This window comes from Chrysochloris asiatica, unplaced genomic scaffold, assembly GCF_000296735.1.
Source record: "Chrysochloris asiatica unplaced genomic scaffold, ChrAsi1.0 scaffold00053, whole genome shotgun sequence".
Lineage (NCBI taxonomy): Eukaryota > Metazoa > Chordata > Mammalia > Afrosoricida > Chrysochloridae > Chrysochloris > Chrysochloris asiatica.
This window is the reverse complement of record NW_006408571.1, coordinates 16,062,935-16,083,545: the sequence shown is the minus strand read 5'-3', so window position 1 is coordinate 16,083,545 and position 20,611 is coordinate 16,062,935. Positions and strand designations below refer to the sequence as shown.

General features: G+C 43.9%; 1 protein-coding gene across 1 annotated transcript in view; it reads right to left on the bottom strand.

Annotated features, from left to right (window-relative positions):
- The window catches only part of LOC102826627 (stimulated by retinoic acid gene 6 protein homolog), a 54,573-nt gene that overhangs the window by 29,835 nt on the left and 4,127 nt on the right, over positions 1 to 20,611 (bottom strand). The window contains exon 2 of the mRNA XM_006863189.1: positions 16,480 to 16,636. Within this exon, the coding sequence (XP_006863251.1) occupies positions 16,480 to 16,636 (157 nt within the window). The remainder of the gene's footprint in view (positions 1 to 16,479; positions 16,637 to 20,611) is intronic.

Sequence of the window (20,611 nt, the reverse complement as noted above, 5' to 3'; positions counted from 1 at the left end):
ATGGGGTACATGGAGGAGATTGTAATCATTGCAATGAAACGATGGCGTAAAGCTGATGTCCTTCCTTGTACATTATCACTCAGTTCGCACACACACACACACACACACACACACACACACACAGAACAAATGGTACTGAAGGAAGAAGTCCAAGGTGCTCTGAAGGCACTGGCAAAGAACAAGGCTCTGGGAATTGATGGAATGAAAACTGAAATCTTTCAACAAACTGTTGCAGCACTGAAGGTGCTCACTCATTTATTCCAAGAAATTGGGAAGTCAGGTACCTGGCCAACTGACTGGAAGAGATTCATATGTGTGTCCATTCCAAAGAGGGGTGACCCAACGTAATTCAGAAATCACCCAACAATATCATTAATTTCATATACAAGTAAAATTTTGCTGAAGATAATTTTAATAAGGCTGCAACCGTACATTGACAGGGAATTGCCAGAGGTGCGAGCTGATTTAGACGAGGACGTGAAATAGGGATACCATTGCTGATGTCAGATGGATCTTGGCTGAAAGCAGAGAATACCTGAAAGATGTTTACCAGTGCTTTATTGACTATGCAAAGGTTTTTGACTGTGTGGATCATGACAAACTATGGAAAGCATTGCAAAGAATGGGTATCCCAGGACACTTAATTCAATGACCAAGCAGTTGTTTGAACAGAGAAAGGGAATACTTACTGCCTGGTTTAAAATCAGAAAAGGTGTGCACCAAGGCTGTATGCTTTCACCATACTTACTCAATCTGTATGTTGAACAAATAATCTGAGAAGCTGGGAAAACATGGTATCAGGATTGGAGGAAGACTCATTAACGACCTGCAATATGCAGATGATACAAACTTGCTTGCTGAAAGCCAAGAAGACTTAAAATACTGATGAAGATTAAAGACCACAGCCTTCAGTATTGGTTACACCTCAATGCAAAGAAAATTAAAATCCTCACAATTTGACCAGTAAATAGCATCATGATAAATGGAGAAAAGGTTGAAGTTGTTGAAATAAGCAAATGCTATGAAGTTCAGTCCAAGGAAACAGGGATGGAGGCTGAGTCAAGAGTATAGGTGATGGACACCCCCAGTTCTGTCCCCTGCCTCATGCTGATAATCTTCAACAAGGAGGAGTTTCTCTGTGCTTCTCTGGGTTTCCTTGGCCTGAATGTAACCACTCTACAGTAGTAAGTGAAGGATCCCTGGTGGTACAGTGGATAAGTTTTGGCTATTAACTGATAAGTGAAAAGTCAGTACTTTGAACCCACCAGCAGCTTCAAAGAAGAAAAGACCTGGTAATTGACTCCCATAAAGATTTACAGCCTAAAGAACTCTATGGGGGCAGTTCTACTCTGTCCTATGCTGCTGTTGTGAAGTTTCATTGAGTCGATTCCAACTCATAGAATTCCTGGGGAGTGGCTTGTGGGCTTCAACTGCCAATTTTGCAGTTGGGTGATTAGAAAGTAGAATCAATCTGATGGCACATAATAACAACAAAATTTAACTTTTACAAGAATCGTGTGAGCTAGATTGTGTTACCCACTTTTTAAAATGAGGAAACTGAAGCCAGAAGAGGTTTAATCACTTGTCAGGAGGAGGGGGAGCTGGGAGGCAGGCCCATGGCACTTCACTGTCCTACCGTTCCAGCTGGTAACTCACATGGCTGCTCAGAGCTTCCAGAGTTTCCTGATCTTTCCAGTTGAGGCTGACTCATCTCCAACCCCCAGCATCAAGACCAATACCTGGCATGGAAAGGCTCAGATAATGTTGACTACATTCAATGGAAACGTCCTTCAAGAAAATGAGATCCAGAGAGGGGTACCAACCAGCCAACTTGTACAACCTGGATGAGTTCAAATCCAGCCCAATGAGCTTAGTGAGCAATCTGCTGGTCACCTTGCGGGCAGCAGAAGGAACTTTGTTTCTGCTGCTTAGTGCAGAAAAGGGACAATGAAGGAGGAAGATGTGCTTGTAGTGTGTGTGTGTGTGAGGTGCCTACAACACACAGCCTGCAGCAACACAGTGTGAGATATCTGATTTGGGGCCAGCCTTGACCTGCCTTCATGCAGCCTTCCCATAATCCTTCCTTGAAGCTCTGAGGTAGAAGCTGACATTGCCTTGTACCAGTTTGGGAGAACCAATTGCTGAATTATCAGGAATGTTATACACATTAAACATAACCATTGTTAAAGTTAGATTGTGTATACTTAGAATTAAAGAAATGATACTAAAAGCAAAGGTAATAAAGACTCAACTTCATTACTTCCCTATTTGTTACCTTTTAATATTATTTATGCTCTTGGGACCATTTACATCTATTGTATCTGTGTGGTGGAAATATCATATAATAGTGTGCTATCGGGCCTCTCTTCCCAATACCCGTGTTCAGTAACATCATGTTGGGAGCTTGAAATTAGCCACAATGAGAGTATTTACACTATAGAAATTGGCAAATACTACAAAGCAGGGTTTGCTTTATTGTTTTGAAGATTGTTTATAAAATGATGGAGAAAAGGTTGATTATGAAGATGAAATTTAAACGTAAGTTATGTTTGTAGTCATTACATTATGGGTGTTGTTGTTGTTTAGTGCCATCAAGTCAGTTTTGACTCAAAGTAACCCTGCATAGGGTTTCCAAGGAATAGCTGGTGGGTTTGAACTGCTGACCTTGTGGTTAGCCATCCAGTACTTATCCACACCAGGACATTATGGATAGCAACAACAACAACAACAACAACAAAATTGAGGAAATAGTCTTCTATAATTTAAAAAAGCTCTCATTAGATTTAACTTAGTGAGTGAAGTTCAAACTTACGTCTTTGGTGTTTCAGAGTTATGTTATTCATTAATCTAGATGAAAGTATCAACCAACATTCATGTCAGAACTATATACTCATTGGTCATTTGCAACCAAAGTTCGTCAATAGCAACCAAACTCCAAATACAAGAGTACAGCAAACACACAGGGTAGTTTGGGTGCTGGGGGTGTGGGGGAGCCAATGCACAAGAAGGGGGAGGGGAATGAAAGAACAAGTGGATGGGAAAACAGACAGGTTTGCATGGACTAAGTGTTGTTGTTATGTGCCGTGGAATCAGTTTCGACTCATAGTGACCCTGTACAGGGTTTCTGAGGCTGTAAATCTTCACGGGAGCAGAGAGCCTCATCTTTCTTCCATGGAACAGCTGGTAGTTTTGAACTGTGGACCTTGCAATTCTCAGCCTGATTCGTAACCACTATGCTACCAGAGTTCCTTGGAGAGTGAATAAGGAAGACCATAGAATAATTGCTACATTTGAGTTATGCTATTGGAGAGGAATATAAAAAGTACCTTGAACTACCAAGAAAACAAACCAGTCTGTATAGGCAGAAGGATAGCCAGAATGCTCCTTAGAAATCAGAATGGCCAGACTTTGCCTCTCATTCACTTCAATATATTATCAGGAGGGACCAGTCCCTGGAGAAGGACATCATACTTGGTAAATAGAGGGTCAGCGAAAAGAGGAAGACTCCCAATGAGATGGATTGGCATTGTGGCAGAAGCAATGGAGTCGAATGTAGCAAATATTGTGAGGTTGGCCTAGGCCTGAGCACTGTTTCGTTCTGTTGTGCACAGGGTCACTATGAGTTGGTACTGATTCCATGGCACCTAACAATGACAACAAACCTGTCACTGGTAGCCACTAATAAACTCTGATCTCAGTTTTTTTAAAAAAGAGTGCAGTAAACATCAATGAAAGGATTCTGTGAGAAGCAATTAACTATATAAACTGCATGGAATTTACAAAAAAAAAGCATTGTAAATTTTATTATTTATAAATTATGTGCACTGTTTTATCAGTGTACATTATAATAAACATATGCACATATCTGCATATTTATTTCAGAGATCTGGTTTATTGCAAGCTTCCCAGTATGCCCTGGGCTTTGGGCGTGGTCTAGAATGATGGAAGGTATCTGAGTTTGGAAGATGGAGGTAAATATGAACTATGCTTTTGGAGAAAACCCACAAGTTTAGAGGAAAGAACACAGAAAAGAAATGGCACCCCACCGTATTTCCTTCTCACAACACCGGCAGTCTTTCCCCTTCCTCTGCGAAATGTGGAGATAAGGCCTCTTCAGTGCTTTTGCGTTTTTTGACAAGTCAACTTGTGGTCAAATATACACTTTATAACTATGACCTAATTCGGACATGTGTCACAGATTTTTACAAAGCAATACTCTTCATATGCCCAGTGCCCTCTACCATTTTTAATTTGATTCCATTAACTTTTATTCTGTTCCATTCTGTTTTGTAAAATGCTGGTCATAAGCACTAAATTAATTTACAGTCCAGGAGTCCTAGTGTGGTGTTGTAAGATAGCACTGGACCACCAGGTCAGTTTGAACTGCAAGATCAGCAGTTCAAATCCACCAGCCACTCCTCCTAAATCCTATACAGGGTCGCTATGAGTCAGAGCTGACTCCACGGCACTTAACAACAACAATAAGTTGCCAGCAGCTACTTGACGAGACTTAACTATCAAATCATTGCTAAGGCCCATTCACCCCTGATGGCCTTCGATTTGATGACACATGCAGACAGTGTTTGTTTTTGCAGTATAGGTTCCTGAACTGAGACTTGATCTGATGTGTAAACAGTGAGTACGGTCATTTGGTAACCTTATCGCCTCCCTCTGCGCTCCTGCAACAACCTCCCTCACTCCCCTGCCCTTCCCCACTCCTCCAGGCCCCCACACCTGGCCAGCAGAGCCCTCTAGCACTGATCTCTTCTGCTGCATGTTACAGATGCATCTTTCATGTCTAATCTCTCAATTTTACCCTGGATTTTTTCAAAACAAGAGATATGTTTTATTCAACTTTGAACTCCAACCAGCCACTCCTTACCCCTGACTTCTGACTTGGAACAAAGTGCACAAAAAATCCAAGTAAGTCCTTGCTGAATGGATGAGTGAGAAGAGGAAGAAGGGGGTGAGGGAGGGAGGCCTACTGTGCAACTGGATGTGTATTTGATCACAACTGTGACTTGGGGTTACTGACCACGTGATGGATGCATCTCTGGCAGTTCCTGACCTGACATCTGGCAGTAGTTGGTGTTCACTAATGTTTTCTGAATGGAAGGATATGTTGCGGACCGTGTAAGACTGGTCAGAGGTTCGAAGCCCTATAGGCCCGAGTGTAACAAATGAGGCCACTGGCAGTTAATGGCAAATTGTTTCTCATCTTAATATTGTTACATGTATTAATTTAGTACACAGAGCCTTTGCTAATCCACAGAAAAATGTGATATTTTCCTAAAGCCTAAGACTAAAAGTTGCAAGGTCAAGCCTTTCTCCAAAAGGATTAACTAAAAATATTTTAGCTACTTCTCGGTTCTTTGTTCTATAGACAAAGAACCCATCCTCCCTAATCCCTTTTCCAGGTGCAGCCCATTCACCTGGGCGTCTCCTGCAGAACTCTCACCTTCCCCCAACTGAGCTCAGGGCCTGAGAATCCAAGTTGTTTGCCTGGGATTCGAACCAGCGAAGTACGATGTAAAGTTACCTGAATGTCTGGAAAAGTACTGATGTTAGCTGTACCTTGCCTAAGTCCCTCCCAGCTTGGTGTGAAGCTCCTCCCCTAAATAAAACAGAGGCCCGAGCCTCCCCAGGTGTGCATTATGGGTTGGAAGGCATGCAGTAAAGATTGCAGGGCAGTGAATTGCTGCTTGCAGAGGCCACAATGCCTGTACTCCCTAGCCTGCCCACCAGTGATGTATCCACCCTGGCTTTGGGGTGCCTCATTGTCTCTCTCTTTGTCTCTTTCTGTGTATTCTTTTGCTATCTCTATTGCCGCTGGATCTCCCCTCCTCGTGAACCAAACACTGGTGAACAACACAACTATGTCGAGGTCAGTCCCCGGTAAGGATGGAGATGTCTTAAGATTCTACTGTGCACAAACTTCATAAATGTATGCCAGATACATTTATGAACTTTACTTGGTAACTCATGTGATTCTCTCAGCAACTTGTTTCACAGATGGGCAAACTGAGACACCAAAAGATCAAGAACCTTGTCCAAGCTAACATGACTAGGAAGGAGGGAGGAAGAAAGATGATGGAAATAGAGAGGGACGAAGTTGGGAGAGAGAACTCTGCAGCACTGTGTGCTTGGCGTGCATGCGGCAGAGAACCGCTCTGTCCCCACACGATGAAGACATGGAACCATAGAGATTCAGAACTGGCTGAAAGACTCAAATTCAGCCGTCTACACCACCACACACATACTGGGGAGCTGTGAAGCCCTGTTTGGGTTGCTTTGATAGTGGGGAACCTTATACTCCCCAAGGCAGAGACTTCCATCTAACTGAGTCAGCAAGACCCAGTGGGAAAAGCCCGACTCTAGAGCCAAGCAGGCTTGAAAGCGAATCCCACCTCCATCATTCTCTGGCTGTGTAACTGTGGGCAAGTAGTGTCCTCTCTGGCCCTTACTCTCATCATCCTTAAGATGGGTCTAATGCCTGCCTTGCAGGGTGCTGTGAGGATCAGATTCAGTGAGAGTCAAGCGCCAGGCATAAAAGCTCAATGAGTAGCCATCCTTTCCCTGTTTGGTGTGGCGCTGTGGGCTAATGCATCAGATTGCAATATCATTTGAACTGCAAGGTCGGTGGTTCAAGCTCACCAGATGCTCCTTGGAAACCCTATACAGGGTCGCTATGGGTCAGAATCGACTCAACAGCACTTAACAACAACAACAACACAATAATCAAAGAAAATGAGTCCTGGTGTGGCACTGTGGGTCAATGTGCTGGACTGCAAAATCAGTTTGATCCGAGAGGTTAGCGGTTCAAACTCACAGGGTCACTATGGGCCAGAACCACCTCAACAGCACTTAACAACAATAAAAAAACAAAGAAAAGGGTCTTCTTTCATTGAGCTAATAGCATTCTTACCCTCTCAGACTCCAGCCCCTGTCTGCTCCTTTGTTCCCAAGTGTCTGGGGTCAGTCTTCTCCAGCTGGACAGTGTGGCACCACGGTGTTCACACAGATCTGCCTTCCTGTCCGTTTCCAGCCTCAGCCCAGTATGGATCACACTAAGCCAGGCTGGCATCTCTTGATCTTCTGCTAATACTGGGGGTGGCAGGGTCTCCCCTGCCATTGGGGCCACCAGCCACACAGTGGACTTCAGCCCCTTCTCTGGTTAACCAGTACCCAGAGCAGCTGCCCATGCCTGGCTCATGACCTGTCTCTATTCCTGTTCTTCTGAAAAGGTGGCCCCAAGAACCTTATCTTTGTCCAAAAGAATCTGCTGCCCTTCACTGCAGCCCTTGTGTGAAGGGGCCTGGCCAGGAAACATGGATGCAAGTCTCATAACTACAGCTAAGTGGTGCGGCTCCTTGGGCTTGGGAATTTGGTTACTTATTAAGTAAGAGGGTTGGACTGTTTGGAACTGTGAACATACCCTATTGTCACCATAACTAGCCCTTTGTTTGGAATCCTCTTTGAATGTGTCTGTGACCCCCTAGATGGGAGCTTCTTAAGGGTCTATTTCTCGCTCTTCCATTCTCCCTTCTCATTCATGTCTCTGTCCAGCTCCTGGCCCAACATCTGGCAGTAGTTGGTGCTCACTAATGTTCCCTGAATGGATGGGTCAAAAGCTAACATGTGTCAAGACCCTGCTTTGCACCAAGCTTTGGAGTACATTTATGGACTAACTTATCAACTCATGTCGTTCTCTCAACAACTGAGATAGGTACTGTTAGCAACCTGTTTCACAGATGAGGAAACTGAGGCACCAAAAGATCAAGAACCTTGTCCAAGCTGCCATAGCTAGTATGTGCAGGAGCCAGGATTCCAACCCTGACAATCTGCCTCTAGGATGATCACACAAGTAGTTCTTTCCTCTTGTCTTCAAAGTCATTTTCAACTCCTATGGCAAAGGCAGTCTGAACAAAGATAAGAGAACCACAGGGTTTGGACTAAAGACGAACAGGAATGGATTCACTGACCCAGAAACCCAGAGTTCAGGCTCCCCACCCATTATTCTTTCCTCAGACTGCCTGGTGGTGGTTATGTGCCGTGGAGTCAGTTCTGACTCATAGTGACCCTGTATAGGTTTTCTGTGTAAATCTTTACAGGAAGAGAAAGCCTCATCTTTCTCCTGTGGAATAGCTAGTAGTTTTGAACTGCTGTCCCTGAGGTTAGCAGCCCGATTTGTAACCATTATGTTAGAGATTAGTAAAACCATGCGACCTTTCTCCCAGTTCTCACTCATCAACAACATCAGAGAAGAAAGTCACCAGGACACGCAGTTGTCTGGTATGACTTGTGTCAGACATGAATCTTAAAACTTACCTTACGTTTGTGGGAAACATCTTCATGTCAGAGAACCACCCCGGTGAGCAATTTGCTGGTAAATGAGGCTTCTCTGGATCTTTCACTTAGTTAGCACTTCTGAAGTTCTGATGTTCTGTCCAGCTCTCTTCACAGCACACCCACACACATACACACAAACTAGAGAAAAGACAAACATCCAGTCAAATATTTACTAGAGAAATAAAAGTGACGGTGCACTTCCTTGTTTAAGAACACTGGTGACTACTCTTCTGATCTTACCCCCATTCTCATGCTGCAAAAGCAGGAACAACCCTCCTTAGTTCCTCTCCCCTGGCCTCTTGCTGACCCCTTGAACTCCCTACTCCGATCCCCAGCTCCCTGAGATGATGAAGCTTTACCCATAGCAGAGGTCCCTTTGGCTAGTGGTTAAAAAAATTATTATAGCAATAAACTAGGACTCTGCCTCAATCAGTAAACTAGGACTATTTAATTCAATATTCTCCTCTGAAATGAGCCAGTCCATTTGCTAGCAGAAGAAGCTGGAGACAAATTCAAAACCAAGCCTTGTCCATGTGGCTAGCTGTCCATCAGGAATTCCTGCTTTCCTGCCACACAGTAAGGCTGTTGCTGGGGAGAGGCTGTATTGCCCAGTCCCCCTGGCATTTCAGAGTGAACATGGGACTAGGTCACTCTGATGGAATGTGAGCAGAAGTGATACAAGTCACTTGTGGACCAAGACAGTTAAGAAGCATGTGTATCTTTTCCACTTCTGCTGGTTGGACTCTAAAGGCCCTGAAGTAAGTAGGATCACAAATTGGAAGGCACGTGGGTCCCTGAATCACATTTCGAGGAAGCTGTACTCTACATGGACTGTCCTCTCCCAGATGGACCTGTGAGCAAGAGATCAATTCTAGAACAATAGTCAGCAAAGTGTGGGGTCTATTTATTACAGCAGTTAGTGTAAGCCTAGTTCACAAAGCACATGGCTTATAAGCAGCATGTGGTCCAAGTCCTTGATTTTAAGGATAAGAAAACTGAGACTTAAAAAAGGAACATATGCTAGCAAGGTTGGCCAAGCCTCAGAATGCCTGCTATCCCCACAAAACTGTTCCAAAGCTTCCTTCAGAGAAACAGTTGTGCAGGGCACAGAATTCAAGAACAGCCGATTATAGGTCACAACTATCTATCATGTGTTCTGAACACTGTCCAACAACAAACAGGACTATATGAAAAAGAACGTGGCATTAAGGAATCGAGGAAGACTCATTAACAATCTATGATGTACAGATGATACAACCTTGCTTGCTGAAAACAAAAAGGACTTAAAATACTGATGAAGATCAAAGACTATGGCCTTCAATATAAATTGCACCTCAATATATAGAAAACAAAAATCCGTAAGTAGACCAGTCAATAACATCATGATAAACAGAAAAAAGACTGAATTTGTCAAAGACATCATTTTGTTTGGATCTTAAATCAACACTCGTGGAAGTAGCAGTCAAGAAATCAACTGACGTATTTCATTAGGCAAATCTGCTTCAAGGACTAAAATGCGCCTGGACCAAGCCATGATAATTTCAATAACCTCATATGCATGTGAAAATTGGACAGTGAATAAGAAAAACCAAAGAAGAAATGCTGCTTTTGAGTTATGGTGTTGGAGGAGAATATTGAAAGTGCCATGGACTGCCAGAAGAACTAACAGATCTGTGTTGGAAGAAGTGCAGCCAGAGTGCTCCTTAGAAGCCAAGATGGCAAAACTTCGTCTCTCATATTTCAGACATGTTATCAGGAGGGACCACTTCCTGGAGAAGGACATCATGCTTAGAAAAGTGGAGGGTATGAAAAACAGAGGAAGGTCCCCAACGAGATGAGTTGGCACAGTGCAGCAGCAATGGGTCAAACATAACAATTGTGAGGATAGTGTAGGATGGGACAGTGTTTGTTCTGTTGTGCATAGGGTCGTTAGGGGTCAGAGCCAATGCAAAAGCACCTAATAAACACACACACATACACATATGTATATGTATACTATGTTGTTGTTAACTGCCATCGAGTCAGTTCCAACTCATAGCAACTCTGTCTTGGGTTTCCAAGGAGTGGTTGGTGGATTTGAACTGCTGATTCAAACCGACTTTGCAGTCCAGCACAGGACTCCCAACACACACACACACACACACGTATATATGCATGTTAATGCCGACTTAATGACACCTAACGACAAGAATGACATATTGCTGTTATGTGCCATCTAGTTGACTCATAGCGACCCTGTGCACAATAGGATGAGACACTGGTCTTGCGCCATCTTCACAATTGTTGCTATGTTTGAGCCCATTGCTGATGCCAACGTGTCAATCCATATCCTTCAGGTCTCTCATGTATATGTATATATGGAAATTTGTTGTACTGTAGTGACTTGCATGTTGCTGTGATTCTGGAAGCTATGCCACCGGTATTTTAAATACCAGCAGGAACACCCATGGTGGACAGGTTTCAGCTGAGCTTCCAGACTAAGACCGACTAGCAAGGAGAGTCAGACTACTTCCGAATATTTAGTCACTGGAAACCTTGTGCAGAGCAGTGGAACACAGTCATATAGCACCAGAATATTTACTACTGAAACATGATGAAAACCACCAGAATGTTGTCAGATACAGTGCCAGATGAGCCCTTCACACTGGTATATATGCATGTATATTCTGACTCAGTGACACCTAACAACAATATACTGTTGTTATGTGCTATCAAGTTCGCTCTGACCCATAGCAACCGTACACACAACAGAATGAAAGCCTGCCCGGCCCTGCCCCATTCTCACAGTTGGTATGTTTGAGCCCACTGCTTCTGCCAATGTGTCCAACCATCTCCTTGGGGGCCCTTCACATCTATATAGACTCGACAGCACTTAACAACAATATGTATATGTATATATGCTGTTGTTAGGTACTGTTGAGTCAGTTCTGACCCATAGTGACCCTGTATAGGATTTCTGAGGAGTCGCTGGTGGGTTTGGACTGCTGACCTTATGGTTAGCAGTGCAGTTCTGATCCTACAGCGTCACACCCGGGGTCCATCTGGTCAGTTCTAACTCATGGAGTCCATGTACGCAGAGTAGAACTGCATCCCATAGACCTTTCATGGTTGTGACCTTTTGGAAGCAGATCACCAGACGTTTATTCTGAGGTACCTCTGGAAGCATTTAACCAATCTTTTGGTTAGCACCCAGTGCTTAACCATTTGTGTCATCCAGAGAGACCTGTCCAATAAGAGTGCAAACCCAACCCACTACCACTGAGTCAATTTCAACTCAAAGCCAGCCTACAGGACACAGTAGAACACTCCAGAATGTTTTCAAGGCTGCAATTTTGACTGAAGCAGACTGCCACATTTTTCTCCCACTTAGCGATGGCCTCAAGCGTGGCAACAATTGTGAGGCTGGCCCAGAACAAGGCAGTGTTTCGTTCTGTTGTGCATAGGGTCGCTGTGAGTCGGTACCAACTCTATGGCATCTAACAACAGTGACTGGTAGGTTTGAACCGTCAAACTTTGAGTTAGCAATCAAGCGCTTAACAACTGTGTCACCAGGGATCCTCCAAGAAGATCAGTGGTGATTAGTTGGGCCTACCAGATTCTGTCTCTTAGGAGTCTGACCTTGAGACATAGAGCAAGAGCCAAGTAATAACTAGGGGGACCAAGAATAAGTACCTAGGGAGATGCAGGGGCACACAGAATGGGCCAAGCAAGACGCCTGCTGCCGAGCAGGGCTGAGAGACAGTGCGCAGAATGGGCTCAGGATGAATGCCAGATGACTTTGATCCTAGCTCACAGACAGCATTCAGTGACTGAACTTTTCACAAGTGGACATTTGGAAAGCCACGACCTTCTTTGGAAAGGTTTTTCCTGTGTGAAAAATGAACTTTTGCTGAGCCATCCTCTTGAATTATCAAAAAAAATTTCTAGCTCAACCAGGATAAAATGAATTTCTCCACCCTGAGAAACATCACTCCTCTGAAGCTGCAGATGGAGTTCAAGGCAGTGCAGCAGGCTCAGTGTCTTCTGCTTCTCCCGAGCTCCAACCTTTTGCTGGATATTCTGAGGGGCAGCGATGAGACTGTGGGGTTTGAAGATATTCTCAATGGTGGACAATGAAAACATCCAGACAGTCCTGCAGCAGAAACATCATCAGCGAGTGTGATGTCATCAATGTAATGAAACTAACAGACTGTAGTCAGGAAAGAAAAGTCACGTCCCCAGTAACCAGGTGATGGGGCAGCACCAACAGTGTCCATCGCTGCCCCTCCCAGGTGAAGATGAATGGATCTTGAGAAGCTGGCTAGAAGGATACTAACAGACACAGCATCCTGGTCCAGCATGGTCCGTGCCCTGCCTCCACTTAGAGTTTCTATCGCGGATTTCTGCTTGGAGCGGCCATATCTGGCCTCACGAAATCTGTTCCCCTACTCTTTTTATCATTCATTTTCCTTTCTGTGGAAACGACCCCTTCTTCAATGGTACATAAGTATAGCACACCACTCCCATATGTCCTGTGTTGTTCCTTTCCCTGAAGTCACTCGAGAATAGAAAAGATCTGAAAAAAATAGATTACTTTTCACAAATGGAAAAAAACACAAGACTTCTGCTGCTAAAGTTTTGAGGAGATGGCCCAGTGGTCAGAATGAAAACTGGAGCCCTGGTGTCCTCATCTGCCAATCTAACCAGCTCCTGGACCTGTTACTGGCAGCACATCTGTGTTAGAGTCATCTGTGGCTCCTCCCCTGCTCCTCCAATGGCACACATCCTTGGCTTCACCTTTGTGTCCTGGGCACCGGAAGTGGGTGTGTCTTCTTTTCCCTTTAGTCTTCTTGAAGCTGTTGTTGAAAATGGTGAGGTCACAACATGGAAGGAGCCTGGCCACCAGAATTAACACTTGAGGCAAGCCAATGAATGAGAAATAAACTTCTATCATGTTCTATCGTGGGAGCTGAGTACACAGTGACATCACACTGAATTATGTCGAACCCAACTCCCCTACTAGATGATATGGCTTGGAAGCCAGAAACTAGATCTAATTCAGCATGATGTCTGAGCCATAAAGGAATCCAAATATGTGCTTGATCAGTGAAATGTTGAAAGAAAGATGGAAAACACAGAGAAACATGAAGATGGAGTATAGCAGAATCCCCTTTCTGGATGCCTAGCAGCAAACACTATTTTCTCTAAAACCCAGCCCCTCATTCACTGGAAGAGGCAGGTCTCGGACTTCAGGCCTGTGGAGATGCAGTCTCTTCCCAAGCTTCCACTGGCTCAGTTGCCCTGGCTTCAATAAATATTTTACATTCCTGACTGACCATGATGATTCTTCTTACAGTTCCACAATTCTCCCTCCATGCTATTAAACAAGAGTCATTATTGAATTGACATGGTCCTGTGGGGTTGGAAACAGCACTCACTTTAAAGTGGGAGAGAAGTTAAGATACTTGTTCTAAAATGTTTAGATTCAGGAAAACCACACATAAAGGCCCATTTATGAGGGACTACCATAGGAGCTCTGGTAGCATAGTGGTTACGAATTGGACAGCGAACCTCAAGGTCAGTAGTTTGAAACTACCAGCTGTTCCACAGGAGAAAGATGAGGCTTTCTGCTCCCACAAAGATTTGCTGCCTCAGAAACCTTATAGAAAGTGTCACTAAGAGTCGGAATCAACTCCATCGCACATAACATAGTGAGAACTACCAGCTGTTCTGCAGGAGAAAGATGAGGCTTTCTGCTGCCGTAAAGATTTACAGCCTCGGAAACCTTGTACAGGGTTGCTATGAATTGGAACCAACTCCACGGCACATAACCACCACCATGCTCTTGTGTGGTGCTGCGGGTTAATGTGCCAGACTGCAAAGTCGTTTGAACTGCAAGGTCGGTGATTCAAGCTCACCAGCTGCTCCTCGGAAACCCTATACAGGGTCGCTATGGATCAGAACCGACTCGGCGGCACTTAGCAACAACAACTACGCTCGGTATATAGCGTCTTTGAAAATGAAAAGTTTGGGCAAGTTGTCTGGTGCAGATTTCACAGCCCCTCTTATGTGTTCTCATTTTAGTATTGAATTCAGATGTAGAGTTTTACATGTATCCCCAGAAAATGTTGGCTTTTAATCTCGTGACGATTAAGGTTGGCCTCCCCATCATTCTCAGTGTAACAATGTGTAAATAACAATGCCATTTTAAATATGTGATTCCTGGATTCTCCACAAGGTGGAAATTTCTACAGGCAATCACAGAACAAACCTTGTTTTTAGTAATAATCCCCTGGGGAAAGACTTTGAATGTGGGATGGTGCTGGTGCAAAGCCAAGGCAATTCAGCCACACCAAGGGAGGAGACAAAAAGAGTTTGTTCGCTTGTGCGCAAACTGGGAAATGAGCAGTTTCAGTACTCTCTAAAACGTGTGCTCCCAAGGTCTTTATTGTTGGACATGTAACCGCTGAAGCTGGGATAACACTTGGTAAAATATCAAGTGCTCCAAAGTCGGAAAAGGGAAGACAGATTTGTATACAGGAGGGTTGGGGGTTACACATGAATCACAAGTTCATAGATTTTTGTTGCAAACTTTCTACGTAAGTAAACTGCACATACATAAATAGTTTTTTAGGGATCATTACCACCCATGAGGAGTCCTGCTGTGGGTTAATGTGCTAGACTGCAAAGTTGGTTTGAACCGCAGGGCCAGCAGTTCAAACTTACTAGCCGCTCCTTGGAAACCCTATACAGTATCTCTATGAGTCGGAACTGACTCAATGGCACTTAACAACAACAACAACAATGACCCATGAATCCTGGTGTGGCGCTTTAGGATAAGCAAGCCACTTCAAGGTTGGTTTGCGCTGCAAGGTCGGCAATTCGAGCTCAGCTTCTACTCCTCAGAAATCCTATACAGTGTCGCTGAACTGACTCGAGGGCACTTAACGACAACATGACCCACCTCTGTTGTCAGTCAAACCTCCTGACTATCTGCTGTTTTCAAAAAAGTTCCAGTTTCTTCTCTGACCTCAGTGGGAGGAAGCCTGGGAAACATTTTTGGAGAATATTATGCATTTTCTGTGGAATGCAGAGTATCAAAGAGAAAGGAGAGCCCGGAAGGGTTTTCCTCAAAGAATTCCCTTCTGGTGCCCATGTGGGGCTGAGCTGCCCCCTTCTCCTTGCCTGTAAAGTGTCTGTCTGTCAGAAAGCAATATAGGCCTGAGTGGCCATGGCCAAGCCTGTGTCCACCAGTTCCAAGAATCTTAGCCTGCCCAAAGACCTTGGAATGCTGAGGGCATTCCTCTCTTCTGATGACACTATGTGTCGTGGTCTCTGCTCCTCTTGCCTTAGGGCACACTCTTCCCCTCACCTAGATTCCCTTCCAGACTGACACCTGCTGGCACTTCACAATTCAGGTTAGGAAACACCTTTGTCCAGAAAGCCTTCCTTGACTCTCTTCACACAGCACTTCTCTGTAGGGGCCTTGTGGCACTGAGAGGTCTCTGTGTGGTTCCTTGGCTGCTCCTGGAGGCCATCTGCTTTAACATACGCTGCACACACCAACAGCCCAGGGCCCAGCATGAGCCTGGGGCAGTCGTGGACTGTCTGAAAGCTTGCTGGACGAAGAATGAAAGAATGCACCCACAAATTTGAGAGGTGATGTGGCAAGATGAACTGTACAGGGAGACACTTGAGAATAAGAAAAAAGCCCAGCTATGTTTTTAGGTCAACCCTGGCTCAGAGAGGGGTCAAACGCTCATTAGCACAACGATGGTGCGTTGTTTTGATATATCAAGAAGCCCTGGTAGCACAATGGTTAAGCACTCAATGGTTAAAGCTCGGCAGTTTGAACCCACCAGTGGCTCCTGTAAATTTTGTTCCTGCAAAGATTGTGGCCTAGGGAGGGCTATGGGGCAGTTCTTCTGTGTTATAGAGGGGTCACCGTGAGTCACAACCAACTTGACAGCAATGACAACAACTATCATTGTGACAGAGGAAACTTAATAAAGAGAATGACCTAGGTAACATGGGGTTGGTGACTACAGGGAGCAGTTACCACCTTTAGGGCTGGAGAACAAAGGCAAAGTTTAGAATGATTAAAACTTAGAAGTGCAAGTAGAAAGGGGTCCTTGGAGCTGAACCTCAGACCTCTGCTTGGCTGCTGCTGGAGTCTCCAGGCTTGGAGGCGGAGCCTCGTGGGGCTGGTACATGCTGTTCTCAGTGGGCTGGCTCCTCAGCACCGTGGGAGCTCCAGAATGTCCACTCAGCTCCAACAGCTGCTCCCTGCTAGACCTCCCACCCAGCCCTGCACATGTGCAATCCAGGGGCAGCACAGGGAAATCTCCACACGGACTTCTGGGGGGTCCCTCTTTGTGCCTTGGGGCCGTAGCCTTGAGTCTGCTCTCTGTCTCTTCTTAGGATCTGCCTCTCTGCTGGACCACCTGGAAAACATCTCCAGGGAGAAGCCTGGGGAGGTGCAGGGCTCCTGCTGCCTGCGCCCTCCACCCCCCTGTTAAGTCTCACAGCCCTGTGCTGGTCTGTGGTCAGTGCCTACAAACAGTAGTTTTTCTTTACTTTGTCCAGGCTTTATAGCTATTTGCAGCAGGAGGGCAAATTCTTTATAATTCTTTTTGGATGCTCAGCATCTGATTTACCGTCTTTGCAGAGCTGTGTGACTTGCTGCATTCCCATTTACACAGTATGGGTTGGAATTGGTTGGAAATGTGTGGAAGACCCTCAAGATACCACTGGGGAAGAGCTACTTTCTCAAAGTAAAGCTGACCATGATGACATGAATGGAGTAAACCCTTCGGGACCTTTATTTACTGATGGGGCACAACTATAAATAAAGAGAAACAGCTGAAACTATCCATTAATAATCAGAACATGGAATGTACTAAGTATGAATCTAGGAAAATTGGAACTGTCAAAAATGAAATGGAACATATAAACATCAATATCCTAGGCATTAGTGAGCTGAAATGGACTGGTACTGACCATTTTGGATCTGAAAATCTCAAGGTTTACTATGTCGAGAATAACAAAATGAAGAGAAGGGATGTTGCATTTGTCATCAAAAAGAACACATCAATGTTTGCCTTTAAGTGCAACGCTGTCTGTGACAGGATAATATCCATAGGTCTACAAGGAAGACCAGATAATACCACTATTATTCAAATTTACTCACTATCCACTAAAACCAGTGATGATGAAATTGAAGAATTTTAACAACTTCGGTAGTCTGAAATTGATCAAACATGCAATCAAGATGTATTGATAGTTACCAGTGATTGGAATACAAAGGCTGAGGAAGGATCAGTAGTTGGAACATACGGCCTTGGTGAGAGAAATGATCCTGCAGAGCTCATGGCAGAATTTTGCAAGACCAGTGTCTTCTTCATTGCAAATACTTTTCTTTTTTTATAATGTTTTATTGTGAATTATATGGTAGTTTACATGAGAGAACTTTAGTTTTACATTCATTCCATCATATATCATCTCATAACCATGGTTCCAATCCCCTCCATGCATCATCAACCAGCCAAAGGGTATATCCTAGAAACCCGCTCCCTACACTCCCCCCCAGTTTTCGGCCCACAGTCCCTTTCCCTCTCTGGATCCAAAGTCCCCAGCCGCTTCATTGCTCCACGTCATCGTCTCTGTCTCCGTCTCAGGCACCTCTGTTTCTCTGGGTAGGGTCCCGCTCTCGGCTCTTCTCCGTTGATGGTCCCAGATAGCGCTGTTCCTACCCTGGAGAATTAATCACTCCCTTCCTTGTTACAAAATGTCTACCTTTGCATTTCCAACACTCATAATCCGTCCTGATAAGCATTCTTCACTACAGTATCGCGAGTTACCCATCTGTATTTCCTTTCATCCGCTCTGCCCAGACAGATTGAATAGTACCCACTGGAGATTCTTTCTTCCTCCATGCTCCCTAGCACTAGGTTCCCCCTTGAAAGCTTGTAAGCCAATCACTTCTTGCCTTTGTAGTCCCCCCCCCCCAATTTGAGTAGCCAATGTCCAAGTTGCCCATCTCCGTCCACTCTGTGTGTGGAGAGGGTGGGAATGATTCTTGCTGTAAGGATTTGTTCCTTCTTTTGAGTTGCTGCTCCATAAGTATAGGTCAAGTTCATCCAGTGGGTTTCATATGCAAGTGCAAATACCTTTCTTGAACAACATAAAAGATGACTATATACATGGACCTCAGCAGACAGAATACACAGAAACCAAACTGACTACATATGTGGATAGAGATGGTGGAAAAGATTCATATCAGCTAAAATAAGACCAGTGACAGACTATGGAACAGAACACCTATTGCTCATATGCAAGTTCAGGCTGAAACTGAAGAATATTAAAACAAGTTCATGAGAGCCAAAATATGACCTTGAACATATCCCACCAGAAGTCAGAGATCATCTCAAGAACAGATCTAACACATTAGACACTAAAGACCAAAGACCAGAAGAGTTGTGGGATGACATTAAGATCATCACACAGGAAGTAAGCAAAAGGTCATTAAGAAAATAAGAAAGAAAAAGACCAAAATAGATGTCAGAAGAGATTCTGAAACTTGATCTCCAGAGTAGAGATGCTAAAGTAATTGGAAGAAATGAGGAAGTAAAAGAGCTAAATAGAAAATTTTTAAGAGTACCTTAAGAAGACAAAGTCAAATATAATAAAATATGCAATGAACTGCAGTTAGAAAACTAAAAGGGAAGAATATGCTCAGCATTTCTCAAGCTGAGGGAACTGAAGAAAAATTCAAACCTCAACTTGAAATATCAAAGGATTCTATGGGCACAATATTGAATGATACAGAAAGCATCAAAAGAAGATGGAAGGAATACACAAGGTCACTGAACCAAAAAGAAATGATGGACCATTTCAAGAGGCAGCATATGATCAAAAGCCAATGGTACTGAAAGAAGAAGTCCAAGGTACACTGAAGACATTGGCAAAGAACAAGGTACCAGGAATTGATAGAATACACACTGAAATCTGTCAACAAACTGATGCAGCACTGGAGGCACTCACTTATCTATGCCAAGAAATTTGGAAGACAACCACCTGGCCAACTGACTGGAAAAGACCCATATTTGTGCCCATTCCAAAGAGAGGTGACCCAACGGAATGTGAAGTCATCGGACAATAGCATTAATATCTCATACAAGTAAACTTTTGCTAAAGATAATCCAAAAATGGCTATAAATATACATTTACAGAGAGAACTGCCAGAGGTTCAAGCAAAATTCAGACGAGGACGTGGAACAAGAGATATTATTGCTAATATCAGATGGATCTTGGCTGAAAGCAGCGAGTACCGGAAAGATGTTTACCTTTGCTTTATTGACTATGCAAAGGCTTTCTATTGTGTGGATCATAACAAGCTACAGAACACTTAACTGTGCTCATGAGGAATCTGTACATAGACCAAGAGGCAGTTGTTCAAATAGAACAAAGAAATGTTGAATAGTTTAAAATTTGCAAAGGTGTGTGCCAGGGTTGCATTCTTTCCCCATCCATATTTAATCTGTATGCTGAGCACATAATCCAAGAAGATGGATTATATGAAGGAAAACATGGTATCAGGATTGGAGGAAGACTCATTACCAACCTGCAATATACAGATGATACAACCTTGTTTGCTGAAAGGGAAGAAGATTTAACATACTTATTGAAATCAAAGACCACAGTCTTCAGTATGGGTTGCACCTTAATGTAAAGAAGACAAAAATCCTCACCACTGGACCAATAAACAACATCCATATAAATGGAGAAAACACTGACGTTGTCAAAGACTTCATTTTTCTCAGATCAAGCATCAACACTCATGGAAGTAGCAGTCAAGAAATTAAATGACATTAAGTAAATCTGCTATACAAGACCTCTTTAAAGTGTGGAGGAGCAAAGATGTCAGCTAGAGGACTAAGGTGCGCCTGACCCAAGCCATGGTATTTTCAATAACCTCATATGCATGTGAAAGTTGGACAGTGAATAAGGAAGACCTTAGAAGAATTGATGCATTTGAGTTATGGTGTTGGAAAACAATATTAAAAGTACCATGGACTGCCAAAAGAACAAACAGATTTGTATTGGAAGAAGTACAGCCAGAGTGCTCCTTAGAAGCCAGAGCGGCAAGACTTTGTCTCTCACACTTGGGACATCTTATCAGGAGGGACAGTCCCTGGAGAAGGATATGATGTTTGATAAAGTGGAGGGTCAGAGAAAAAGAGGAAGACCCCCAACTAGATGGATTGACACAATGGCAGCAGCA